The sequence below is a fragment of the Hevea brasiliensis genome, chromosome 13 (genome assembly GCF_030052815.1).
Source record: "Hevea brasiliensis isolate MT/VB/25A 57/8 chromosome 13, ASM3005281v1, whole genome shotgun sequence".
Classification (NCBI taxonomy): domain Eukaryota; kingdom Viridiplantae; phylum Streptophyta; class Magnoliopsida; order Malpighiales; family Euphorbiaceae; genus Hevea; species Hevea brasiliensis.
In genome coordinates this window covers 84,460,018-84,487,539 of record NC_079505.1, presented here as the reverse complement: position 1 = coordinate 84,487,539, position 27,522 = coordinate 84,460,018, and the positions used below count along the sequence as shown (strand labels likewise).

Genomic DNA, 27,522 nt, shown 5'->3' with positions numbered 1-27,522 from the left:
TGTTAAAATTATTATTATTAAAAAATATTATTGTAAATTATATTAATTAAAAATTAATTTAAAATATTATTCTCATAAATTATTAAATTATCTCAATTCTAAAAATTATTACTATCATAAACTATGGACTAAATGGAAGTAAATTAATAATATTTTTACTGTTTAAAGTGTCATTTAAAATGTTATTATAATAAAAAAATTATTAATTATTAATTATTTTTAATCTTTTATTATTATTAAGAGGTTAAAAAAAATATATAATATATTTTTCCTAGATATAATTTGTGCGCTTCACTATGCTTCAGTATTTTCGCTAAAAGGAAATCTTCTCTCTCTAAACCGGGGTGGGCGAAGCAACTATGAGAGAGAGAGAGAGAAAGGAAGAGCCTTTATTCTCTTCTCTTCGCTTCTTCTTATCCTTCCCTTAACACTGCAATTTAGCTCCCTTTATTTTCCTTTTACTTTCTCTATATTTGGACTTTTATATTTCTCATCACTCAATTCAGGATGATCGATTTTGCTCGCGTACAAAAAGAACTTCAAGAATGCAGTAGAGACATAGAAGAGTCTGGCATCAAAGTCACCCCTAAGTCCGAGAATATTGCTCGCTTGACCGGCACCATTCCTGGACCAATGGGCACTCCTTACGAGGGTGGCACTTTCCAAATTGACATTTCACTTCCGGGTATATGCACACACAATCGTTCCTTCACAGTTTCTGTTTTATGTCCCTCGGTTTAATTTGTTTCTCTGTTCATTTAGTTTTTGCTTTTATGCTAATTTTGTTGGGTTTTCTCTTAATTGAGTTGCATTTAAATATTTTTTTTTATGTTTTGTCATTAGAAGAAAAAGAAAATTCTGAAATAAAGTAACTTGCTTGAGAAATTGAATTCATTTCTTTATTTGTTGTGATGGTTTTTTATGGGTTTGGTTTTAAATGTATATCTGCTACTTTTGCTCTTAAAGACTGGATAAATTTTTCGTGTGGGTTTAGGGTTTCAAGTGGATTTAGATTTTGGGCTATATCAGATAATGGTTTTAGCAATCTGTTGACTTTTGAATGCACGTGCAGTTGGCCTAATTGTTTGGTTGTCAGAATTCAGGATAAAGGACTATATAATTGGTCAAATGTTGGGCAACTTTTTTTTCCTCCCAGAGATTATCATTACTTCTAGCTAATTGTTTGCTTTATTGGTTGATATATTTACAGAATAGGAGGTTAAAAAATAAAAGATCTTCTGTTAACTCGCATTTCTGATGCTTGATTCATTTTGTAGATGGATATCCTTTCGAGCCTCCCAAAATGCAGTTCACAACAAAAGTCTGGTAGGAATTAATTGTTTCATTCTGCTATTATTTGCATGGTTTCAGTTGTAAAATTGGTAGCATATTATATGTAATTGTGATTCATATGCTATTGTCTGCATGCATAATAGTAGATGGGTGTATCTTGGAGGACTGATGATGTTGTTAGAAATATATTATAGTAGCTTTTGATTTGCATTGAGAAATTTCAGGTCGGTTCATGTTCAGTAAGATTTTTACAGCATGGAGATGGTTATGAGCTAAAAAGTACTTCTTCTGTATTTAATGCTCCTTATTATTATTTTTTATTATCTATATCTTCTTAATTGATGGTGTGGAAGTATTGTAAAAGGGCTGGAGAATTGGTGCCTTTGACGCCTTAAAATTAAGGATGCAATTGGTTTATGCATGTCATGGACTTAAATTTAGGGATGAATTTTGCAGGCATGCGATGCATCTTATTGCACGCTATGGCATTAATCTTTTGCCCCTAACATCTTCTTTCCTTTTGCTATGTTGTATTTGCAGAGGGCATGCTAATATTTTCAGGGTGCTTTGAAATCTAAATATGCAATTTTTATGTTGACACTGGTCTCTGCAATGCATCTTGCATATGATGTTTGAATGCAGAAGCCACCTAGAAATTTCTATCATCATATGAAGTTTGTGCTGGGTTTTGTTGTTTCTGGGATGAATTTTAAATGTTGGATTAGCTTTTTCGTCCTCCACTGGATGTGCTGTCTTAGGCTTTTAAAATTCATCGTATTGGTTTCAAATTGGATTAGTGGATGCATGCTACTGGCATAAAATTTTCAGTTGATGTTTTGAGATGATTAACTCTGCAATCCTTTTCTGTATTGTGATCTTCCTGCTTAAGGCACCCTAATATTAGCAGCCAGAGTGGGGCAATTTGCCTGGACATTTTGAAAGATCAATGGAGCCCAGCACTCACTCTAAAGACAGCACTACTTTCTGTCCAAGCATTACTCTCTGCTCCTCAACCTGATGACCCTCAAGATGCTGTAGTAGCACAACAGGTGCAGTTTGCTGCAATTTTTAGCTTTGGTGTCTTAATTGGATTTTGGTAATAACTTTGTAAGTCAATAGACCATTCTAGGGTTTTCTTTTTTCCTCTGTCTCTCTCTCCACACTTTACCCTCTCCTCATTGACTCTGCGGCTATTATTTTGTGTAATTGAGTATTTGGATTCTAGAAAACTTTGCAATCCCAGTTTCTCTTGAGATTCCATGTTTGATTGCTGGTTTGAATTTTCGTTGATTCAATTTATGTTTGTTTTGTTTGGAAGGCTTGGCCTAGAATTATTTGTGAAATTGGTTTAATTTTGCTGAAGTTATGAGCTTGAACAAATATCTAGTTTCTGGAAATTCTGTCTTGCAATAACTGCAAGAAAGAAAGGTGGTGGGAAACTAAGTTTTAGTTTTTTAAAACCATGAACTGCATGCCTAAATCAGTGCTAGTAACTTTAAAAACTCTACTGTGTAGTTCTCATATTTAATTGCATCATGATTGAGATGCATTGATTTTTATTTCCATCGACTTTCATCGTTTGTTTGTGAGAATTGATCAAGGATTCTGGACTTCTGATTATAACTTATAAGCTTTGGGGATAATTGGGTAATCGAAAAATAATGAAGCTTGTGCTAGATTTCTGATGCAAGCTCTTGCAATTCCATGTAAGCTCATTTCTCTGAGTTCTGCTCTAAATCTTGCTTCAATGTGGGTGTCTGTTTGTAATTGACTTAAATTTCTTCATCACTGTATAAGTTAGTTTCTGTGGACATTGCAGTACCTTAAAGACTATCAGACTTTTGTTGGCACAGCCCGTTACTGGACAGAAACTTTTGCCAAGATCTCATCTCTTGGGGTTGAGGAAAAGGTATTGAGAGTATCAGTTTGTTTGGTCCCTCTCCTGGTGTCTCTCTTGCTTATAATAAGTGATTGCGTTTCTAAGGCTCCGTTTATTTTACGGAAAAAATTTCTCTGGAAGACATTTTTTGTATTTTTTAGCGTTTGGAGCACTCAAGTGGTCAAAGGGAAACCTAAGGAAAATAAATTTATTTTTTCAAAAGAGGAAGTCATTTTTCATTTTTTGATAATTTTATTAAAATGTGAAAACATTTATACATACATCAAATAAATACATACCATTAGTTTAACATTACAACCAAATAAAGGAAAATATTCTTATGTTTGAAAACATTTTTCATATACAAGTTTTTTTCTATGAAGCAAACGGAGCCTAATTGTACAATATTTTCAGCATACATATGACAGTTGTGCCAATCTAAAAATTAGATACTTACAGCAGGGACAATCTTTGTATTTTCTTCTACATAGATCTAGAATGGATTATTTAATGTTGGAGTAGAAGACTTGATAAGCTAGTGTTGGATTGGTATAGGTGCAGAAACTTGTTGAGATGGGCTTCCCTGAAGCATTGGTCAGGAGTACGCTGGATGCTTTTGGTGGTGATGAAAACTTGGCACTTGAAAAGCTTTGTTCTGGCTAAGAAAGGATTGGAAGCCAATGCTTATTGTTTTATCAAGATGCAGAAGGTTCATACGAGTATAGGGTTTCCTAATTTAGTCTCTGTTGAACATGGCTGCTGATGAAGCCGGATCACATTAATGGGTTGCATCGAACACCATATGGATGGAGTAGCTAAAATCTAAATTATGTTGCTAGTAGCTTGTAAACTAAATGAAAATTTTAATGTTCTAACGTGGCTCTATTTAGTTTTCATCAACTAAACTCTTTATCTATTGCTTTATTTCATTGCTCAACTTACGTTTTAATTGAAAGATGATATGGCACTAAATAATTTTCTTTAACGTACTTATTCAATATGAATAATTATTCATTAACAGTTGCTGTCTTTGAAACCTTGGCTAGTTCTCACCTGTGAAATTCTTGCCCTTATCATCATATTGGCAGTCTCATACAGTATAATGTTTTACTATTTTATCATAATAATAAAAAAATACCACTCGCAATATCGTATATGACTTTCTATCGTAATTTCATCGACAATAGTTGGGTGAGTGCAAATCAATGCAGGCCTTGGAGAACTAACAAGTAATAATGGATAAAATATATAATACAAAACACTTAGCTTGTGCAGAACTTACAGGCAAAAGAAGAATATATAATTTGCTTAGAAGAATAACAAAATTCAAGGGCAGTGATAAAGAGCGACTCTTCTTGGAGGAGGTTGACAGACGACAAAAATGAGCATTGCTATGACTAGAGCCAGCAACAGTGGCATCAACAAATCATCTGAATCTGAGCAGCACCCCATTTTTGCATTCAACTTCCAATTTCTGTGATTGTATTTTGTAAATGCAACAATCAGAAGGGCAAAGAATGAAATTGCAGACAGAGTAAGAGAATGGATCTGAGTGAGAGGAATGGCAAGGTTTGATGTTGTTAAAGATAAATAAGACAAGGACCTTGAATCTTCCCCTATCAACAGGACCAAAATTACCAAATGGGCAGATGACATGTGTTGGGTTCTAAATTAATTAAGGTGGCTCTTTCACTTGCAATTATTTTGCTTTGGATACTTGCATGCTTTGTCTGGTTTTTGTCCAACTTTTAACATGAGGACTAGAATTGCCTAGGCTTTATTTTTCTTCAATAATAGAAAAATATGGACTCTTCCTTGATGTAAAGGGCAGGACCACTCGCTCAGATTAATAATTGAAAATAACTTTCAATAAAACAAAGAAGAATTGGAAACATGATATGTGTAATTGATTGCATGGATAGAACATCAAAACGAGAGATTAAAATCTATGATGATGGCATGAGCTGTTATAACCCTTCAATAGAAAGTAGAGCCATACCATATGAGAATCTGCCCTCTTTTGTTAGCCTTTGTTATCTTGATCGTGATTATAATTTGTAATTTTCAATACGCATTCTCTTCTCTTCTCAAATCTAAAGGTCTTCACACTTACGAGCACCCAAAATATGCTATTTCTAAATTTTTTTTGTTTGGATTATCACCGACTTTTTTTCCCCTAAAATTATTGAGTTTCATTGATAAAGCTAGCACCACATTACAAAGCCCAAACCACAGTACAAGGTCTATGGCCCAAAAAACAAGAACTAGCAACCTGGTTATGCCTAATCGCCCGAGTCTAGAAGAAAAGTATGCCCATAATCCGCACCCCAAAGTCCTAAAACTAATGAGTGTTTGACCCAAAAGAGGAGGTCTGGCCTAGTGGAAGCATACGCATCGTCGAAGCATTGAGGCACTAAAGGCTCTGGGGAAGACATTCTATCAACTTAGAAGCTCTAAAGCGAGGAAGTTCACTACCTAACAAACACAAGCGGACACATCATAGCCAAGTAGAGGCTCCCAACAAAAAACAGCCTTCTCAGACAGTGGCTGAAAATTTGCAACCCCCCAAAACGTGATGATGAGAAAAGGCCAAGGAGAAGCCAGAGGACCAATAAATATTAATATAACCCCCTAAACGTAAAAGAAAAAGAGCGTCTCCAGAGAGCCATCCCATTTTACATTTTTAGATTCTCAGTAACTCACCCATTGAGTAAGGGATTTGCTCATTTATTTGCCTTTGTGGGACTTCTTATAGACATGTTATAGGTATTGTTGTTGAAACTATCGTTGAGAAAATTATTTTTTTAATTATACTAGTTATAGAGTATTAAAAAATAATTAAAAATTAAATTTGATCAATTTTAGTCATAAAAATACTAAAATAATAAAACAGTTTTTTTCAAATTATTTTTTCAACGGTATATAAAATGATACTTTTATTCAGAAAAACAGTTTCAGTCTTTCAAACTCAATGTCAAACAAGCTGTATCTCCTTATGATAATAACTTTCATGGAATGCATGCCCATTTCCAAATGCTCTCAATTTATTTATTTTTCTTTTGTGTTACCTATGTGCAATTTCACGAGCTAAGTTAGAAGGATCAAATCCTTTTTTACTAAACAGTAACAGGTGCTGTATCACCTGACTCGAATTAAATTCACTTGAGCAAATCTGAAAAATAAAAAGGCTTAATTAAATTAAATTGGAGGATTGAACTTAATTGAGTTCTAAAGGGGCTGGATGGGTTGTTGCCAAATAAATATATATTTTAAAGGACCTGTCGGCATACTTTTCTTCCTAGTTTTCATAAATTTTGGGCAAGAATTGTTTAATTATTTCACATTCTTTTACCTTTTCAACAAGGAAATAGAATTAGTCAGAGGATGGCTAGCAATACAGGCCGCAAAGGTAGGGATGGCAAAAATTCTTAAATACAATTCAATGCAAACGACAAACCATTTTGATTGGACTTTTGTTGAGTTGAATTGTAGTGAACAACAGGTCGTCTAATTTTCACATTGATGATAGATTCACATCATTATTATGAGTTTATGACAGTCATGTTGATTGTATAAATTCAAACCAAACACCATTGTCGCTTATCTAGTATAAATGACCAGGTCAGTGAACAAGTAGAAGTTGTTACCTGCCCACATCAAGATTTGGACGCATGAATAATTGATTTTTGAAACGAAGTTAAAATATGGTGAAGATGAGAACAAAAAAGCACGTAAATGGAGGGAAAGCAGGGAGGCAGTTGCTGTTGAATTGGGTTTACGACAGTAGCAAGTGCAAGTGAAAGGAGTAATGAGAAGACAAAGGTGAAGGTGAAGGAGGCCACTCATCATTTATTAAGCCAATGCAGATTCAGAGTTTCAATCCGTACCCTTCATTCTCAGATTCACTGTTATGTGCCCTCAAACTTGGACTTTCCTTATCATGGCCTCTGCCTTTTCTTTCTATTAGACTTTTCTCTCTCTCTCTCTCTCTCTCCCCCAATCTCACTATAACCTTATTTCTTATTATTAATTTAATACATTAATATTAATTTATAAAAAAGAATAATAATTTTATAACATAAAGTTAATATTTAATAAATAATAAACAAAATAAACAGTATATTAATTAAATTTTAATTCGATTTTGATTCAATTTTAGAATTTTTAGTCTTTTGTTTTCATTACTTTTAAGGTGAATCTGAAAATCACATATTGAATTATATTTTAGTAAGCGCGAAACACAAATAATATACAAGTGACCTTCATCTAATCAGTTCCCCATCATTTTCGAGCATTACATTCCAGTTTTCACCCTTCTCGCAGGCAAAATTTCTTTTTTTCAGTGTGCTATTTGTTTCATATTCTTCTTCTAGTTCAGTTCTTTCCCAATCTTAACGTTGATCCCCAACTCAAAATCATTCCCTTAATCGTTCCTGATTGTGACATGCAGTAATCATTGCCATGTCAAAATTATTCCCAGATCGCAATTTCTGGAAGAGAATCATTTGGTAAATAGAATGACAAATTTTACAGGCCTCAAGATAGTTCACCCTATTTAAATTATGTTTTATTTTGATCAGAAGTTTACAATTTCAGTGTGTCAAGCTTCATGGAAAAAGGGAGAGTGCATCATCATCATACCATTATTCATGTAGTTTGTCTTCTTTCTATTTTTCCAATTATAAACTTTCTCTGTGTCAATATGTGTTTATACTGGAAATTGAAGAAGAGAACAGACAGGCACTTTCAGTCTTTTGGATATTTTTCCATGGAGTAATTGCTTAACGTGGCTGCAAACTGCTATGACCCAGCCAGCGTGATACGAGCTAAGTGCGTGCAAACGGACGGATCAGAGATGACATCTATAGAATCCAGTTAGAAAATTACTGGCAAAGTGGGCATAACCCCACCCCAAGAATCTTTTGCTACATTTGTCTCCTCCACCCAAAAAAAAAAAAAATTAGAATTTAGTTATAGAGATTTGATTAAACCTATAACTTAATTTTAATATAATTTTAAAATTAAGTAATTTAATCTTTAACTTTTTAATAAATCCATAAGTTAATTATTGTTAATTTTATAAAAATTACTAAAATATCTTTTTTTTTAATGCTTGATGTTTTATTTTATAAAAAATTTAGTCCCTGGATTAAACTTACAACTTGATGTTTATAGTTTTAAAATTACGTAATTTAATTCTTAACATTTTAATAGACTTATAAATTAATCCCTATCATTAGAATCACCATTAATTCCTCATAATTTAGAATAACGACCAAAAATTTCTTTAACTCCATTTTTAATCTAAAAATAATTTAGTCCCTCATGTATTATTTTACTAACAATTTGTGTCAAAATTCATATTTTATTTTCTGTATATATATATATATATATATATATATATATATATATATATATTGTAATACTCTAAATTTTTAAATTTATTATTTTGTGAGTAATATTAATATTTTAATTTTATTTAAATTTTAAGAAATTTTTTGAAATTTTTTGGATTTTCGAAATCGAGTTTGATTTTCCAAAAATACAAAACTTTGATGATTTTTAAAAATTAATTTAAAGACCACGTGACAAAACTAAAAATATATTTGGAGCCTATGAATTTTTCTGAGTTTTCTAGAATTTTTTCAGAAATTTTGAGCCTCATTTTCGATCCCAAGACTGAGTAAAAATTTAAAATTTTATATCCTAAATCGAACCGGCTAAATAGAATCAGACTGAATCGGACCGATCCTTTTCTTTTTCTTCCTTCTTCTCCCTCGCGCGCCCGACCTCTTCTCATTCCCTTCTCGTTTTCTCTCTCCTCCCTCACCCCCAGGCCGCGGCGCCGCCTCCCCAACCACCCCACCTCGCCGACGCTCCCCCCCACCACCTCCCCACGGCTGGCCGACGCTCCAGGCAGCCGGAAAACGCGCGTGAAGACCACCCGACCCGTGCGTGCCGTTCGACTTCCCGACCGAAATTCGACCGATCCGACCACCGATTGGGCCGGGTCTTGTGTTAAACAACATCTACACCTTGAGAGCTTTCCATAGACACCAAGAATACCAAAATCCATTGAGCTGTTTGTTCAATTTTTGTCCGGAAAATTTTAGCCCATTTTAACTTTCGGGCTAGATTTCTCGCAAACCGTGAACCCCACGAGAAAATCGAGGTACCAGAGCGCTCCACACGTAGAGAGCTTCGCGGCAATATAATTTTCAAAATTTTTTGACACCGTTTTTCGATGGGTCTCACGAAACTTCGCAGTATTTTTTCGAGTATTAAATAAGCTTAGAAAATTCCGTAAAAATTTTATACTAACCCCCGTATTGTGGGCTTCGTGTAGATACCTTTAATTCGCGGAAATTCGATAGTTGTCCGGGTGTGTGAATTTCCGGCCAGACAGACCGGCTACCGAAAAAGTTTTGGAATTGGATCGAGATTTTGGCTACCCCACCGTTGTCAGACGTTCCGAGCGCGTTTCCGGAGTCGAAATCGGTATAGGTAAACCCGAACCTTGCTTTTTCGCAATTTTCTAGTGCTTAAATGGGATTAAAAATCCATAAAATATTCGTGGTAGCTCAAAAAATTATGATTCTTTTTGCATTAGCCTAGTAATATTGCTAATGACCGCGAGGCAAAGTTTTAGAATTTTTAGAGTTTATTTGGATAGTTTTTGCAAAAAAGTGGTCAATTATAAGGACTAAACTGTAATTTTACATATTGTGATTGATAACTGTTTGGATAGGCCCAGGAGGGGCTGTGTGATATGATTGAGTTGTGGGTGTATGGTTGGTGGATATAGAAGTGTGTTTTAAACTCATTTGCAGGTTGGGTAGGTCCTAGGTATAGGAGAGACTCTGTCGGATTTTCGGCACGACGTATGACGTCTTTGGTCTTTTTCTTAGTTTGTATTGAGTCAAATTTATTAAATGATTGTAATAAAATTGTCAGGTGAGCCGGGACAGTCTTCTTCCTCCGCCCAGTCGCCACAGTGACTGCTGTCAAGTCTGTGAGTAAAATATTAATTTTAATTGTAATTTCGATATTATTATATGTTCAAGCATGCCCACGCATCACTTATATGTAAATATCTATGTAGTTAAACTCTATGCACGTTTTATGTTGCATTCACAATTGTTAAAGTGCCATGGATGTTGTTGTGGTAATTTGGAGCAGTGTGCGTGCGTTGGCGTGTGTGTGGTATAGTGTTGGCTATGGACAGTACGGGTAGACACAGCTTGAGATCTTCGCTGAGACCCGGTCCTTCGGGGTAGACATGACTTGAGTTCTTCGCTGGGACCCCAATTTGGTTTATTAAACGAAAGTCCGGCTTGAGTTCTTCGCTGGCACAGGTTGGATTTAAGAAAGCTGTATAGGGGATCAACTCCCATATATTTATGATTTGACATTGAGTGTTCCAAATTATCTTTTTGCTGTTATGATGTGAAAATATTGCTGATGTTGCATTTCATTCTACAGGGTGCATTAGCTTTAGATAGTTATAGAGATTATGGTTAAAATTAATATTTTACTCTCTGAGTCGAACGCTCACTCTTATTCATTATTTTTCAGACCACAGGAGGATTTTTGTTGTGGTTAACCTACTTTTCTCCTTCGCAGGTTGTTTTATTAATGTTTGTGTAATTCTATTAACTTCTAGAATTTCCGCATGTATTATAAATATTTATTTGATTTGGGTTTATAATATAATTATCATGTTGGATGAGGGAGGTGAGCTCCCATTTATTTTTATGACATTGAGTATATGGAGGGTGAGCTTAGCTCCCCAGTTGATTATATATAGTGTTTATAGGTCGGGTGAGTCAAAAACTCCCCGTTGAAATGTCCACTTTATGACTGGACTCTATCCGGTTGAATTCTTGAAATTGGGTCCAATGGGCTTTAGAGTTGGGTTAAGAAATAGTTAGGCTTATTACGGGCTTCGAAGGCTTTAGGCTGGCCTAAATCCTAGTGCCGGCTCGGCCTATAGGTTGGGTCGTGACATATATATTATCAAAATAATAATGAGAAATAAAATTTTACAAAATTATAAGTGTTTATTTGTAAATAATTATAATATTTAAGCATCAATTTGTAGAATATATGAATGATTTGGTAAATAATTAAAATTTTTAAGGACAAAAAATATAAGAACTAAATTATTAATAAAAAAAAATTTCTAAGACTAAATTATTTTCAATTTCAAAATAGAGTTAAAGAATATTTTCATCATTTTTACAATTAATAGTAACTTAACTGAAATTTTAACGATATAGATTAACTTATAGGTTTATTAAAATGTCTAAAACTAAATTACTTGGTTATAAAACTATAGGTACTAAGTTATAGGTTTAATCAAATCTCAAGAACTAAATTGTAATTTATCCTAAAATTTAAGCCCTATTTGTTTTCTGCACCCCTTTCTTGACACATCTTCAATTTAGGAGTTACAGAATCCCATATTATCTTTTCACAAAAAAGGGGGGCTCATCAAATCAAAGGAGAAACAAAAAAACACAGTGTAGACTTTTCAACCACACAATGTTCTCATCCTTTTCTATAATAACCACCCAAACCCTTTCCTCCAAATTTTGTTGAGCAAAAGCTGTAATAATAAGAAAAAAAAAAGTAATTTCTTAAAATTAAAAACTAAGAGCATCTCTAGGCTAAAATTATTAACTCTCGATAATTCAATGTCAAAGCACTGTTGTCATCCATGTGTGTAACAATATAATGTGAAAAAATTCCAAGGCATACTCGAAAGCGATAAAACGTGTTTGATTTTTAAGTACGCTATTGATCTTAAATGCAGAAAAGTAAAAGTAAATGTACATGCAACGCATACCAAAATGACAGGAATTTTTAGTGAAATTACCAAATGCAGCTAAAATACGAGTAAATTAGTAAAAACATTACTCAATTCTCAAAGTGAACTAAAGGATGAACTCAAAGAAGAGAGCAACTGCCTAAGAAATACCATTTGCTCCACAGAAATGCCTTCAGATCTAGATATCAACAAGAATGATCCTTATACACCAAGTCCAACACACGGGCATAAATATTAATATGGTCCATTAAGGCAAATAATATCTTTTGGAAAAAGTTGCATCAAGCACATAATTTGACATACATATGCCAAATTACTCCTCAAAACAACATCTAAAATAAAAGTGCAGTAACTTAAGAAGCCTCAGCAGGAGCTTGAGTCACTCCAAACTTCACTAATAACTTGCTCAAGGAGTCTGGTGAACGAACCTGGTACTTCACTTCTCCAGAGGGGAGGACGAAGACCTCAGCCAATTCAAGCTTATCAGAAGTAAGACTGGTACTATCCATTGTCTTGCTGAGCACCTTTAGTGCCAGCTGAACTGCCTCTTCTCTTGTAATATCATCCTTGTAGTCCTGCTTCAACATTGACTGTGCTGCCTGGTTGTTTGCTCCAATGGCTGCAGCCTTCCAACCACCATAGTTTCCACTAGGATCACTCATGAAAAGCTGGAAACCAAAATTTTTATCCCAACCTGCAAAGAGAAATGAGACACCAAATGGGCGGAGCCCACCAAACTGCGTGTAACCTTGCTTGGTATCACAAAGAGATTGCACAAGCTGTTCAACAGGCATTGGCTCCTGGTAGGCATAAGTATAGCGCTGGGCTTGAACTCTAGCCATGTTGATAAGGATGTTGGCATCAGACATTATGCCAGCCACAGCACAAGCTACATGGTCATCAATCTTGTACATCTTCTCAGTTGATGTTGAAGTCTGAAGAAGTTTAGAAGTCACCTTCTTTTCACCAACCAAGACAACCCCCTCTTTAGACAATATCCCAATTGCAGTTCCTGCATTTCCAATGGCCTCCATTGCATACTCTACTTGGTATAGACGACCTTCAGGGGAGAAGATTGTTGTGCGGCTATCATATCTTCGAGACATTTTATATCACACTAAAGATAAAGCAAATAGTCAAGTGACCTATAGAAGATATGATAACATATGCACACAAACACAGATGACACGTTTCAAAATGATCATAGAAATATAATGGGATCATCGTACGCAATGGATAAAATGGACATCTTTTCTTTCAGGGTGAAAATCTAAGCATTTTCAGTATGCAACTAACAATTCAATGCTGTTAATGAATAATCATGCCAAGCCAACAAAAGATAATAGTAGATGTTCACTGCACATGTTAGAACACCATAATCATGTATGCTCTATTATTTATCATCATAAAAGCAACTTGCAGAATTTAAATCAGGTAATTGCAACAATTATGAGAATTTAGCTTTTTAAAAAAGGACTTAATAGGTTATCACTTGAGAAGCAAGAATTTTCAACCATGAAACCACTCCTAATAAAATGATTGCATTAGTGAACCAACTTTAGCATTTTAAAGCACTGGAGACTCATAAGCACAATAGATGTGCAATATTGTGTAGGAAACCACCATAAAATTTTCTAGATGTTAAAATCAGCTTAAAGCAAACTTTATAAATTGAAAACCAAGTTAGTTGATGAACAATTTCATAGTGCACTACTAATATAATTGGCAAGGATTAGTACATTATATGACTCAATATCAGTTACTATCAGTAGTTATTATATATGACACCTGTAAATTCAGTGTATATGCTAGATAACTAGAACCATCCCATTAGATGATTCTACTTTCTCATGGTAGGTCAACGAAACAAATAGGAGAATGATTCTGTAGCTTTAAGAGAGTTTTCTTATAACCAGAGCAAAGCATTTGTGACTGCAACCGAGAATTAGTCCAGGTAAACAGTAAAAAAGATGTACCAAATCGGTTTCAACACATGATCATAAGATAAGAAGAATCTTCAGTGGCTCGAAGAAATTCCAGGATATGAAAAATCAGATAAGACAGATAGCTGATTACGTGCTTTATAAACTTTATAAAGTAAACTCTTCGTGGAAAACAGAATCATTTCCAATCAGACCCAGAAATATTTGCAACTTGCATTGTAATTTCATGGTATTCATTTGTTCCAAACAAACAACGTAGTTTGGCTTGGAAATGAAGAATCCCGTCTTTTCGGCTTTCCAAAACAAGGAAACAATCCTAAATAAATTAAACAATTACGCCAATGATCTATGCAATGCTCTCTTAAGGATTCGTAAGAAAATCGTTTTTAAGGTTTTAGAACTGACTAAGAAGAAATCTAGGGTTAGTCCACATGATCTACTCGCAATAAAACCTACAAGCCAAATGCAAACAACATCACACTCAAAAAGAGAAAAAGAAAAGCATGGACTACTGAATTCAAAGTATTGATATTCAGATTGCATTTGAGATTAAAGGAAAAAGGGGAGAATTATTAAGAGTTTGGTGGAATATATAATTTCATCAATTAAAGTAAACCAAGTGATATGGAGACAGAGGTAATGCTTTACCTGACGTTTTGAGAGACTGGCTTGCGTATGAAGCTGCGAGCGATAGAGAAATTGAGTGAGTGATTATTCAGAGACTGGCAAAGCTATTTTTGATCCTTTTCTGTCTTTTTGGCCAAGTTTTCGATCGGAGAGTGGAACTGGAGAAAGGGCTTTGCAACGACGCCGTCTGACCGTTACTCTTCATATTTTGCATAAATTTTGCGCTAATATTTTAACAAAATGCAAATCAGCCCCAAGACAATTTTTCATTCATTCTCAAATGTATCATAAATCGAGTATTTACAGGCACCTAACTTGGTTTAATCTTAATAAGATGGGTTAGGAATTATATGTTTGAGTTTAAAGTGAATTTGAATTTTAAAAAATATTATTTATGTCAAATTTAAATTTTATATATTAGATATAAAATCGTTAATATAAATAATTAATTAAATATAAAATATATTTTTTTACAATAATAGTTATATATATTATTTTTTAAATAAATACAATTTAAATATTTGATAGAATTATTAACATTTAAAATATTAATTTTTAATAAAATTAAATTAAAATATATAAAATTAAATGAGTTAGATATTTTTTAAAATGGATTTAAATAATTAAAAATAAATTTTAATTTATTTTAAAATAAGTTTGGATAAAGTAATTTTTATGATATCTTTTCCATTTTCATCTTTTTATCACTAAAATTTGTTTTTTTATTCATATAATAATATTTTACATTATATATAAATATTTTATAAAAACTTATAAAAGGCAAATAAAAAATGTTTAAGACATGATCAATCGGTTTCAACTTAATAATTTAAATATTGTGAGATATTGAATTCAAACCTCAGTGATATAAGTTAATTATAAAAAAAATTTAGAAAATTTACAATTTGTCTTTTAAATTTTATTCTACATTATACTTTAGCTTATGGATTTTAAGAAATTAATTATTTAGTCATTAGGTTTTGTATTATATTATATTTTAATTTTTATATTTTTAAAAATAAATTATGTAACCTTTAAATTTTATACTATATCACACTTTAATTCATATAAATCTAGCCCAAAAGTTAAAATGGGCAAAAATTAGACAAACTGCTCGATGGATTTTAGTGTTCTTAGTGTCTATGGAAAGCTCTCAGGGAGTAGATGGGTTTAAACACAAGACCCGGCCCAAATGGTAGTCGGATCGGCCGGATTTTGGCCAGGAAGACTAAGCAATGCTCTTGCGTGTCGCGTCGCTCGGTGACGCTATGGGCGCTCCAGCGCGACCGCCACCGGGTGGTAGCAGGTGCGCGGTGGGTGGGTGGCGGAGAGGCGGTGGGCAATGGGTGGGAGGAGAGAGAAAACCGGAGAAAGAGAGAGAAGGTCGGGACGTGCTCAGGGAGAAGAAAAAGGAAGAAGAAATGCCGGTCCGATTCGACCGGTCCAATCCATTCAGATTCGATTCAGGATACAAAATTTTGAATTTTTACTCTGCATTGGGATCGAAAATGAGGCCCAAAAATTCTGAAAAAAATTCTAGAAAACTCAAAAAAATTCATAGACTTCAAATATATTTTTTTTATTTTGCCACGTGGTCTTTAAATTAATTTTTAAAAATCATCAAAGTTTTTATCTTCGAAAAATCGAACTCGATTTCTAAAATTCGAAAAATTTCAAATAATTTCCTAAAATTTAAATAAAATAAAAATATCAATATTTACCCAAAAATAATAAATTTAAAAATTAGGGGTATTACATTTTGTATATTAAAATTAAAGTGACTAAATAATTATTTTTCAAATTTTAAATACTAAAGTGTAATATAGTACAAAATTTTAAAAATTAAATAATTAATTTCTCAAAATTCAGAGATTAAATATAATATAGGATAAAACTCAATGATCAAAATATAAATTTTCTAAATAATATATATAATAAATTGAATTTATTTTTCTCTTATGTGAGATAGATACTTAAGTATTATTATTATTAAATGAATAATTAATATTTAGAATGATTAGAACCTACCGAATGATAAGTGAAAGGATAAAATATTTCATATTTGTGAGTAGTTGAAGGAGGGCATTGAATAAATGGTAACCGGATTGCACATTCAACACGTTCAAACTAGCGTGTTTGAAAGCTTTGACACATTGACGAGCGACCTAAAATCAAGCTCTCCATCTTCATCATTCTTCGCAGGTCACCCTCATTTCTTTCTATTTCATCCCAATATTACCTCACCACCTTTGTAAATTTCCTCAAATTCCTCATTCTTCCCTTGGACCATGGACTCTCCAATTTTTTTTTTTTTTTTAATACTGTGCTTTCTTTTGGCTTAAAAATACAAACTTGCCCCCACTCTATATACACTTATTACCAATTTGCTTGTGATTTTAAGCTTCCTTACAGTAAGTTCAAGTAAAGTATCATAATCTTTACCTTGAGAATTTATCCATTGCTAAGGAGGAGAGGCACGCATCTTCGTCTCGTATCTTAATTAATTACGTGCACAACAGCGTATTAAGACTTCAATTAATTAATCAAGTTAATGAAATTGATAGGTTTGTAAATGTATAAAAGGGTTGGCTCATTTGAATGAGAAGGCGTACGGTAGGTGGAATCGCCTCTGACTCTCTGACTGAAGCTTTTTATTTTGCGTTGGATAGAAAATTTTGCTTAAAAGCTTGTGGTCCCTAATAAATGAGCAGGAAATATCAATACATGAAATTAATGCAAATGGTAACAAGTACAATTTAGTTACGTGCAATAAAACTTTGTGTAATAGTTTGAATGCCTAAAGGGTAAAGAAAATTTTAATTTAATTTAATTTAATTTAATTTTAAGTAGGCTTACCATAAATTCGAATTTATATTTACCATAATCAACATTTTTAGTAAGATAGTACATGAATATTTAAAAAGAAAAAATTAGGTTTATTGCTCATTAACACCGACACTAATATAAGTGAAATAAAAATGCAATTAGCAATTAAATTTGTTATTGGATTGCATTTAATAACAAAATATCCAAAGGTCTCAATATGGTGGGTGGCATATCTAATACCAGCCCACAAGAAGACCCCAATTTCTGTGTTAGGAAAGATGCCATAGCCAAAGGGCCAGACCCCGAGAGTGGTACTTTAGGCCGGGGAGACCGAATGCTGCTTGAAGGCCCCATCCTTTTTAAGACTCTACCCTACCCTTCCATTGCCTTTTTATTTAACTGTGATCTGTGGAGGAGCAAGGGAAAGGAAGACGAGGGCAGTGTCCTTAACCCCGAAAGTACCCTTTTTTACTCCATTTTTTGTTTGACTTTTCAAGTAACTCACCCAATGACGTAACTTGTAAAATTTAATCTGTGTGGCAATCTTGTTATTATTATATAACTCAATGCCTCCTCTCCTAAACCCAAAGCCTACACAATATCATCCTCTCCTTAGTGACTCACTCAACAAAGACTGAGCTACCTATGCATCCTTCGCGGGCTAAAATTCTCTCTCTGAAAACTTTGCCGCTAATAAAAGTCTAATCCCATCGAGCCAACTATATATCTGCGTTCTTGTTTCGTGCACTCTCCGTTAAGCAGCCATCTCTTTCTGCCTCGCGGGTTTTTTTCTTTGTTTCATTCATTTGTCCTCGACGCTGTTGTTTCAACCGCAAGCTCCACCAAAGGATCAGTTATCCCTTTGTTCCCGCCGGAATACTACTCATCTATCTGCTCCTATGTATGCGCATCTCTCAAACGCCTGAAAAATGGGCTGCGTCATCGGCAAGACGGCGTCCGGGCAGCGCCGGAGCATTGCCGGATCTCCCAACTGTGGCCGGAGCTCCGACCAACCTTCCGTCACCGTTACTGAGGCTGTAAACGCTGTCAGGGATAAGAAGGAGGTAAAGCAGAGGCAAAAGACAAGACACTCGGGTGATTTCCAGGCGGATGTTCCCACGGCAGAGCGTCGGCGGCCACGCCCGGAGCCTTTCCTGAGGAACCAGCAAGGTTGGCCTTCGTGGTTAATGGCGGTCGCCGGTGATGCAATCGGTGACTGGACTCCTCGCCGGGCAAACACCTTCGAGAAGCTTGATAAGGTAACCCAAAAAATGTAGAGGAAAAAAAGCTAATCATTTTTTTTTAACAGTGTCATTAACATTGATAATTGTTATTATATTACTTTGATTAGATTGGCCAAGGAACATATAGCAATGTATATAAAGCGAGGGATCTCATAACAGGAAAAATAGTAGCTTTGAAGAAAGTAAGGTTTGATAATTTAGAGCCGGAGAGTGTAAAATTCATGGCAAGAGAGATTCTTGTTTTGAGGAGATTAGATCACCCCAATGTGCTTAAGCTTGAGGGTTTGGTTACCTCAAGAATGTCATGTAGCCTTTATTTGGTGTTTGAATACATGGACCATGATCTCGCTGGGCTAGCAGCTCGCCATGAAGTCAAGTTTACTGAGGCTCAGGTACATTTTTAACTAATTGATGGATTAAATATATTTTCTCGCTGGTAGTTTTGATTTAATTGGTGTTTGTTGAGTAAGGTAGAACTTTTAATGGTATATGTGGGGGTTAGTTTGGTGGTGTGTATGCCTTTGGGCATTTGCTTTTCAGGGTTGTTTCTAGCTTTTGGATGTTTAGTGCATTTTACTCTTGTTTGCCCAGCTAGGCCTTTTCAGGTTGTGTGGCTCTGGCTACGCCTTTTCAGGTTATGTGGCTATGTCTTTTTTTTTTTTTTTTTTTGTTCTTGTTGAGACGAGAGAGTTTTGATGTTACTATAAGACCTCTCCAAGGCCAATGGGCCCCACGCCTTGTAGTTTGTATACCAATTTTGTGTTTTTAGTGGTGCTATGGCGTACGTGCTTTCATAGGAGCACATGATGTTTTGTATTATTTTGGGCCTGAAAATTCATAGAAATTTCATAGCCTACATCACAACATGTGGATAATAATAGCATTGGAGCCACTCCTTTTGTGCCCCTATTGCTTAGTTATATTATAAAAATTGTAACCCCTCTTTCTTTCTCACTAGCCTTTGCAAATCATTTTTCTTTTTATTGAATATTTGTAGAAAGAAAAAGAGGTTATTGAATATGTGTAGAAAGATAAAGAAGTTAAACTTAAAGGTATTACTTTTTGTCATCTGAATAGAATTAATATTGTATTCATTTTGCTAAGGTTTAGCCTTTTTCATTTCTGAAAGATAAATAGAAGGGTAAACATAAGCATACATCTCAACACACAAAAAAAAAAAAAAAAAAGCATAAGCATATATATTCATTCACTTGTCATTCAGAGAGTGCTAATGCAAAACTGTAAACTACTAATCCTGAAGAACTCTAGAATTTTCCATGCAAAATATGTTTGTGATTTCTTTTGCTATTGGAATTACATATGATAGAATATTTATTTTTGTTCTTCTCTTTAGCCATCCATCCGAAGTAGACTGATGCAAACTTATGCATGATTTTTGGTAGAAAACACCTTCTAACTCCATCAATTCTTAATTCTTTGTTCTGATTTTGATTGAAAAGTTGAATTTTTATTACACAAGGATATGAAATATATTCTTTCTCAGTCAAGTTAATTTTTCATTTTCTCATTCATTTTAATTAAAAATGTAACCATTTTTTGGTTCTGATGAACAGAATTGTGATTGCTTATTTGCTTACCTGATTTTTAGTTTTTTGGTTTTAATAATTTTTTAAAAAATGTCCTTGTGAAGTTTTATAAGCAGCACAGGAAGCTTTCAGGAGTTGTGTTTGTAAGAATTAAGTGATCACTGCATGCAACTATCAATTTCCTGCTACAAATTTTATCTGCCAGTAGTGTTATTTCCATTTCCTAGCTCCAACAGATTAATTGCAGTACTAGACTTGTGTGGAGGTGATGATAAGTCCATGCTTGTTGGATATGATTTATATCTACCATTGAAGTCCACCTTTTGTCTACAACATGTGCCCCTATTTTCCACTGGAAAATATATTAGGTTCAATGCATATGTAGGAAGATTGATGGAACTGCATTTGGGAGATTTTTTTTGGTGCATTGCATTTGGGATTTTTAAATATAAAAAAAAATCTGCCCCAGTGAATTGCTTAACTGAGTATAGATCTGTGACCGTAAATTGCGTCTTGCTGAAAAGAAAACAACCTTCTTCATGTTAATCCTTTTTATGGTATGTTATCTGATTTGCTGATTGCCTGTGCTTGAGTTTAACATGATCAAGAATAGATCATTTGATTGACTGATACTGTTCTTGATTTCTTCTCCTTTCCAGGTCAAATGCTACATGAAACAACTTCTATGTGGCCTTGAGCATTGCCACAGTCGAGGTGTCTTGCACCGTGATATCAAGGGTTCCAATCTGCTTATTGACAATGAAGGAGTTCTAAAAATTGCTGATTTTGGGCTGGCTACTTTCTTTGACCCTCAGCGAAGGGTTCCTATGACCAGTCGAGTTGTCACCCTCTGGTACCGTCCTCCTGAGCTTCTTCTTGGGGCTACTTATTATGGTGTTGGTGTCGACCTTTGGAGTGCTGGCTGTATTTTGGCAGAGCTACTTGCTGGGAAGCCAATAATGCCAGGACGAACAGAGGTATTGTTTTGGTCTTGTTTATTATGCTTAATGATTTCTGTTCAAATTTATTATGCTTGCTCAAATGATGCTGTTGCATTTTACTGCAACACAAGTCTTGAGTGCGTAAACATTGTCTGTAGTCTGACTATTCTGCTTTTTGAAATCTGTGGTCTGTCTCATGTTTGCTTATTGAAAAGTACAGTCACTTCATTAGATGTAGATGATCACATTGATGAGCTTATTGGCTTGTGGTTTTGATGTAATATAATGAGTCATTCTCAAACATGCAGCTAGGTGAGGCAGAGGAAAAGGAAGGTGGTAGCGTAGACAATTTTGAATGATTTTGGCTTGTTCTACAATTATAAAATGGCTAGCATACTTACATTGGATCAAATTATTATAAATTGCGTACAGGTTATTCTATTCCAGTGTTGAACATTGCCATGGAACTCCTTGTTCTGAGCCTAATAAATATAACGTCTCCAGTCATTCATGTAATCGTGGAAACCTTTTAGCCATATGAAATTGTATTTCTGTTGTTTTTAAAATTTATATTGCATTTAATTTGATTTGACTCTATATCCTGTTTGTCTTTCTATTGATGCTGTTGTTTTTGTTGTTGTTTTATAATTGGTAGTTTCACCTTTGACTCGCCTTTCATTTCTATTCCCATTTAGGTTGAACAACTGCACAAGATATTTAAGTTATGTGGCTCCCCGTCAGAGGAATACTGGAAGAAATCAAAACTGCCTAATGCAACGCTTTTTAAACCTCAGCAGCCATACAAAAGCTGTATAGCTGAAACCTTCAAGGATTTCCCTCCTTGTTCTCTGACCTTAATCGAAACTCTTCTTTCAGTTGACCCTGATAATCGTGGCACTGCCACTAGTGCTCTAAATAGTGAAGTAAGTGTATTGTCCATTTAAAAATATACATATATCTGAAGATAGCTTTACCATGCAAAATTTCACAAATTAATATTTGATATTATATCTCAAGGATTGTGACATGTGCTTGCGACTGATTGTGGTCCTTTGAAAGTTTTGTCTCTAAACATGTCTTTGTGTTCTTTAATCAAATGGCTTAGTGTAGATATTCCTCAAACTATTATGTTGAATACATTTTGCAAGTGTAATCATCTAGATTGTTTTCTGACCACAGTTCTTTACCACTGAACCTTATGCTTGTGAGCCATCAAGTTTGCCCAAGTATCCTCCCAGCAAAGAAATGGATGTGAAGTTGAGAGAAGAGGAAGCAAGGAGGTTTGCTCTTTTATTTATTTATTTATTTTTCTTCATACCTTCTGAATTTGTTTTGTGCCAGTCTTGACTATTTTTCCTACCACTGATAATTATCAAATTTATTTATCAGGCAAAGAGGCCTTAGTGGAAAAGCAAATGTTGTTGATGGTGCTAGAAGAGTTAGAATTCGTGATCGGGTAGGCAGGGCAATTCCAGCACCCGAAGCCAATGCAGAGAATCCATCAAACTTAGATGTATGTAAAAGACTTTTCTTTTTGTTGATAAATTATTTTATTTTCAGTTTAGTTAAATTATTGTGCAAGATGATAGTGGAGATTTAACCCAACTGAACCAATCCATCTTTGTCTCATTTATTTCATTGACCAATGGAAAGTTGAATAGTATTCTGTTGAATTAGTGTACTCTTTAGACTTTAGGTTCTTTTATCACCATCAATAGGAATGCTGGTCTTTTGACATTTCTTTTATCTGGGTTCTGTAATCTATAAAGTAACAACTCTTTCACTGTCATTACAAAATGTGGTCGGATGGTTTCTATATCTGGTCAAACTAAACTTTAAACTGCGTTATCTTTAGGTTAATAGTTAATGAATCAACCATATAGATTTGTCAACTGGTCATGTTACATTTCTTACTCTATTGGTGGTTTTCCAATGTAATTTTTGACCTGAAATTCTTATCTCATATTTTTTTAAATAATTTCCAGAGATTGAGAGTCATGACACAAGCAAATGCTAAGAGCAAGAGTGAAAAATTTCCACCTCCTCATCAGGATGCAGCAGTTGGGCATCGTATAGATGCATCACATAAAGCCCCTGTATCATTTGGTGCACCTGATTCTTCTTTCAACTCATCGATATTCACTTCAAAGTCATCTGCATCCATTAAAAGCGCTGGAGCCAGTGGGGGCCCTTCCAGGAGGAAGAAAACCAATAAGGAAGACCCCCAGATGGCTCCCTCTCGGAAGTTTATGCGCCCGTTTAATCCATCCACAGTAGGACTATCCATGGATCTATTATTCAAGGGTAAATCTGAGGTTTTTGGCAGGCGCAGGTAGAGAGATTAACGAGTTGCGCTGTTTTTTGAATTTAGGTGGGCAATTTTCATCTTGGGGCTTCAATGCTTTTTTGTTTTTCCTTTTTAATTATTGTTTCCATTTATTATATTATATACCTCATCATATAAGTATTTGGTGTATAATCCCCATAACAGAAGCCCCAGTGGCCGTGTATAATCTGCAAGTGAAATCTCACTATTCTTATACAGTTTTTGGAAGAAGAGATTGCTTCCTTAATTGAGAACGGAAGTGGTTTGCCTCTGGAGGGAAAGCTTTTGCTCTAATTGTTTTCGCGAGAAACAAAATGATTAGTCCCAGATTAAAATTATTAGCAATAGCTTTCTTTTTTCAATACAAGAAATGCGTTTTGTACCTGTTTTTTTGGTTCCTGCCCCAGATTTTCTTGCACTGAATTTATCATTTTCGTGAAACGTGCATGCATTAGGCAAACGGAAGAGTTGGTCAGGGCAGAAAATAAGAGATTCAGTTACTTTACGAGAACGCCAACCTCTGACTCTTGAGTCCATCAACACTAACTCCAGCACATCCACCAAAACCCCGGTTGACGCTGCCCATACTGCGGCACTAATATTTTCAGTCGGAAGTATGTCTACTTAGTGAAAAAGTTTAATTTAGTCATTTTTTCAACTTTTTATCTAAATCAATTTAAAAATTTTAATTTAATTTAATTTAATAAAAAATTAAAATTTATAAGTTAAATTTTTTGATTTAAATAAAAAATAAGAAGTTTAGTTTTTTAATTTTAGAATAAAATTTTTTGATTTAAACTCAAAAATCAATAAGTGTAATTTTTTAATTTTATTAATTTTTAAACTAAATTAAAATTTATGGGTTGAATTAAAAAAAAAAATAAAGTGACTAAATTAAGCTTTAAGCCATTTTCAGTCGGTTACTTTTCCACTTTTTGTCTCCTTCCTGGCAAATTGCCAACTTACCTTCTTCAAGTAGTCTCTCGCTTCACTAGCTTGCTCACTTTTAAAACTCTCTGCTTCTTCAAGGACCATCATTTTTTTTCTTCATGAAGTCCTTTCACAGACCATATGAAATTGGTCGAATAATGTTTGAATTCTGGAATATATTGAAGGCGGCAAGGGATCAAGGAGTGAAATTGCATGAAATTTCATCCCATGGTTGGATATCAGTGGAAGTCAAGAGAGGGAAGAAGCTGGCAGTGTATGGATTTCATTAGGAAGTGAAGATGGAACATGGGCTGATCCAGGAGAGTGAGCTCTGCATGACGAAGACAATCTCTTTGATTTGCAGTTGAATGTTGTAGATAAATACCATAAGCTGAAATTACTGGATTTCTTTTTCATGGCATTTGATGATTACTGCAAGCTTTGGAAGGCTTGGGAAAGCACAATAAACAAATTGAAACGTGCTGAGTGCTGTGCATTCTGGGGGTGCGTTATTATTAAGCGCACTGGGGCATAAAAATAGTGGAAACTATTTTAAGAGGCGGGACGTTAAGTTATTTAATCAAACGGTGCGCATGAGCGAGAGACGAGAAGCTGGCGATGAATTATTGAAACGGCGCGCAGGGTGAAAGGAAAGGATGGGCTGAAGTTACCAAAACGGAGCGCAATAAGAAGGGTTCAAAGAAACAAAAATTCCCGCCTTTTTTTCTTAATTAATTTCAGTTGTAATTTAGTTAGCTGAGAAACAGATTTTTTTCTTATAGATTCTTCTTTAGCTTTTGTATATATAGACACTCTTATCAATCAATGAAGCATCTTTCTCATTTTCAAAATGCTGTTATGTTTATAAGCACAATTGATATGGAGGATTAGTTTACAGATTGAAATGAGCTATCTTATTCGAGTCTCACAATATCAATAGAGCAGTTAGTCATATTAAGATTGATGACCATGAATTAAGAAGCTGCAAATCAAAAGCATCAATCACATTGTTCAATTAGTTGAATTCTCATTACATATTTGTTATAAGCTTTTTGGCAACGTCGCAGCAATTTTCCAAGTAGATAATGCCATTATAGCCATTATGACTTATGATTAGGTGAAGACGCTTAAAGGCAGAAACATTTTGCATTTCTTCATTGCTGACTAATTACATGGGAAACATAATAGTATTCATGGATTACTAATTATATGACAAAGAACCCTTCAATTCGTAAGGCTTCCCATGTTTTTGCAAAAGAAGGGGACTCTTGTCTAGTGAAAAAGATTATAACAAAAAAAAAAAGTCTAATAAAATCAAGCGACTGCTTTTTCGTCAAGTAGATGACCATTATCGTGGCCACTGCAGGCTGGATTGTAGCATGATTTAACATTCAGCAGATTCCTTACAGCTCCTGGCCTTCCCTTGGGTATCACCCTTCTTAACCTGATCCTTCGCTTTGCTTTCTTCTTTGTCTTGGTCTCGGAACCCTGTCGTCAGAAGTTTCCACGTTCATTCGTTTGAAAAAGAATTTTCCTTTTACATAAATTATTTCATGAGTAAAAAGGAAATTTATTTCCATTATTAAATTATTTAAGACATTTCCTAGTAGATGGGTCATAACCATAGACACATACCGCTTCAGAATTATCCGTGGATTCAATGGCCGAGGGGCAGACCTCGCACTGTGATTTTTTGTCCGAGTCATCATCATCATCATCATCCTTATCTGCAAGAACCAGAGTCACCATTAATATTGCCAACAAATTAATTAACCCTTTAAATGCAGAAATCTTCTTTTGGTTTTGAAGATACTTACCAATGCCATCATCTTCCTTGATATTGTCCAGTGATTCGATAAAAAAAACCCTGAAACTCGGGGATCCAGGACAGTTACATTCTTGAGTCAAGCTGCCGAGCCTTCCATTCTCTTCCTCTTCTTCCGTTTCTTCTCCATTCTCATCTCCGGTTGTTTTTGTTTCTTGCATCTCTGCTACGCCGGGCATTGCCTCCACTGCCTTGACTTCAGCTCCCTCCTCTTTATCTTCATCTTTACAATCTTGTTGGATATTTTTCTGTTTCTTTGATTCGTCAGACTCCTTTGGAGACCCTGCTGGGGATGGTACTTCCACAGCCTTCTGATCATGCTCCACATCTTTAGATGGTTTCGCTGGCGGCAATGGTGCCGTTTCTACAACCTTATTAGGATCCATCTTATTCTTAGGTGCAGTTTCAACAGACTCCGGAGGAGGAACCACCTTGAGGCCATGATCCTCTTGAGAAGAAATGCTCTTATGATCAACGTCCTGAGGCTGAGAGGAATTATCGTCGTCAGATACACCAAACTTGAGCAGCTCTTTCTTGGAAAGGGTGGCTGAGCCGTCATCTTTCAAAGAAAGTCCATGTTTCCGTCTTCTCATCTCCTCAAACTTCCGACGCAGAAGCGGCCTCAGCCTGGTGGGCACAGATTCTGCTTTAGAGTCGAATTTTGATCCGGAACAACCCATATTGATGCAAAAGGAAGAGGGAGATGGAAAGAAGAAGAGGGATAGAAATGTGTAAGAATGAGATGAGAGAATTTGGAGGTGAGAGTTGAGAATTTGAAAGGAAAAAAAAAAGGGGGTTGAAAGGCAGTTAGCTAGCTTAGCCATGGAGTGCTGGGTTATGGTGTAAACTGTCTGTTTTTCGTCACAGTTCTTCTTCACCATAAATAGCCATAATCATCTTAACATGTAGTTTTCTAGTTGTGATTACCTACGTTTTCATTAAAAGACGCTTTCATCCACAATATTATACTGGCATTGAAACAGTCAAAATGACGTCGTTAAATTTTAATTAATCTAACATAGAATATTTCACATTTTCCAGCAAAACCCTGCTTGGAATTTGGGACCCTTCCCATTTTAGGCACCTGAGGAGCCGCAAATATAGGCATAAGCAACTAACTCGGTGGATGCCGTAAAATCAGCATAAATTTAATAAAGTGATTAAAAATCTATATCCTAAAGTTCAGAATTAGATTGCAACCCATATTAGCATCTATTGTATTAATTTGCATCAAAACATCTCAGCAGATTTATTGCTTTCAATGCACTCGAGAATATGTAGCCAAGCCTATCAGGGTCTTTGATTTGTTTT

The 27,522-nt window shown here is 34.8% G+C and overlaps 4 protein-coding genes across 7 annotated transcripts; 2 read left to right on the top strand and 2 right to left on the bottom strand.

The window, feature by feature from the left end:
* Positions 1-279: 279 nt before the first annotated feature.
* LOC110671877 (ubiquitin-conjugating enzyme E2 27) lies at positions 280-4,109 on the top strand. Its single transcript, XM_021834489.2, has 5 exons — positions 280-685; positions 1,278-1,326; positions 2,183-2,342; positions 3,113-3,202; positions 3,728-4,109. Exons 1-5 carry the CDS (start codon positions 508-510, stop codon positions 3,833-3,835), a joined length of 585 nt encoding a protein of 194 aa, XP_021690181.2. The 5' UTR covers positions 280-507; the 3' UTR covers positions 3,836-4,109.
* A 7,916-nt stretch (positions 4,110-12,025) lies between these two features.
* On the bottom strand, positions 12,026-14,788 carry LOC110671909 (proteasome subunit alpha type-4). Of its 2 annotated transcripts, XM_058132613.1 has the most exons (3): positions 14,594-14,788; positions 14,351-14,397; positions 12,026-13,119 (listed from the first exon to the last, which is right to left on the bottom strand). In XM_058132613.1, the coding sequence occupies exon 3, from the start codon at positions 13,106-13,108 to the stop codon at positions 12,356-12,358; it is 753 nt and encodes a 250-aa protein (XP_057988596.1). In that variant the 5' UTR covers positions 13,109-13,119; positions 14,351-14,397; positions 14,594-14,788; the 3' UTR covers positions 12,026-12,355. The 2 variants fall into 2 exon arrangements, with proteins under 2 accessions (XP_057988596.1, XP_021690224.1); XM_021834532.2 differs by lacking the exon at positions 14,351-14,397 and having other exon boundaries at positions 14,594-14,783.
* A 3,188-nt stretch (positions 14,789-17,976) lies between these two features.
* Positions 17,977-23,703, top strand: LOC110671879 (probable serine/threonine-protein kinase At1g54610). Of its 2 annotated transcripts, XM_021834491.2 has the most exons (7): positions 17,981-18,657; positions 18,750-19,034; positions 20,849-21,166; positions 21,826-22,053; positions 22,310-22,410; positions 22,520-22,643; positions 23,116-23,703. In XM_021834491.2, the coding sequence occupies exons 1-7, from the start codon at positions 18,328-18,330 to the stop codon at positions 23,464-23,466; spliced, it is 1,737 nt and encodes a 578-aa protein (XP_021690183.1). In that variant the 5' UTR covers positions 17,981-18,327; the 3' UTR covers positions 23,467-23,703. The 2 variants fall into 2 exon arrangements, with proteins under 2 accessions (XP_021690184.1, XP_021690183.1); XM_021834492.2 differs by lacking the exon at positions 21,826-22,053 and having other exon boundaries at positions 17,977-18,657.
* Positions 23,704-25,519: 1,816 nt separating this feature from the next.
* On the bottom strand, positions 25,520-27,072 carry LOC110671860 (uncharacterized). Of its 2 annotated transcripts, XM_021834474.2 has the most exons (3): positions 26,204-27,072; positions 26,022-26,113; positions 25,520-25,874 (listed from the first exon to the last, which is right to left on the bottom strand). In XM_021834474.2, the coding sequence occupies exons 1-3, from the start codon at positions 27,033-27,035 to the stop codon at positions 25,701-25,703; spliced, it is 1,098 nt and encodes a 365-aa protein (XP_021690166.2). In that variant the 5' UTR covers positions 27,036-27,072; the 3' UTR covers positions 25,520-25,700. The 2 variants fall into 2 exon arrangements, with proteins under 2 accessions (XP_021690166.2, XP_057988594.1); XM_058132611.1 differs by having other exon boundaries at positions 26,022-27,072.
* Between the last annotated feature and the right edge of the window lie 450 nt (positions 27,073-27,522).

Bases quoted from the DNA above. Each gene is read 5' to 3' on its own strand.
- LOC110671877 (XM_021834489.2), top strand. From the start codon at position 508: ATGATCGATTTTGCTCGCGTACAAAAAGAACTTCAAGAATGCAGTAGA. The intron at 1,327-2,182 runs GTAGGAATTAAT...TTCCTGCTTAAG, and splicing joins CAGTTCACAACAAAAGTCTG to GCACCCTAATATTAGCAGCC. The intron at 3,203-3,727 runs GTATTGAGAGTA...GGATTGGTATAG, and splicing joins CTCTTGGGGTTGAGGAAAAG to GTGCAGAAACTTGTTGAGAT.
- LOC110671909 (XM_058132613.1), bottom strand. From the start codon at position 13,108: ATGTCTCGAAGATATGATAGCCGCACAACAATCTTCTCCCCTGAAGGT.
- LOC110671879 (XM_021834491.2), top strand. From the start codon at position 18,328: ATGGGCTGCGTCATCGGCAAGACGGCGTCCGGGCAGCGCCGGAGCATT. The intron at 21,167-21,825 runs GTATTGTTTTGG...ATTCCCATTTAG, and splicing joins TAATGCCAGGACGAACAGAG to GTTGAACAACTGCACAAGAT. The intron at 22,644-23,115 runs GTATGTAAAAGA...AATAATTTCCAG, and splicing joins AGAATCCATCAAACTTAGAT to AGATTGAGAGTCATGACACA.
- LOC110671860 (XM_058132611.1), bottom strand. From the start codon at position 27,035: ATGGCTAAGCTAGCTAACTGCCTTTCAACCCCCTTTTTTTTTTCCTTT. The intron at 25,875-26,021 runs GTATGTGTCTAT...TTCTGACGACAG, and splicing joins CCACGGATAATTCTGAAGCG to GGTTCCGAGACCAAGACAAA.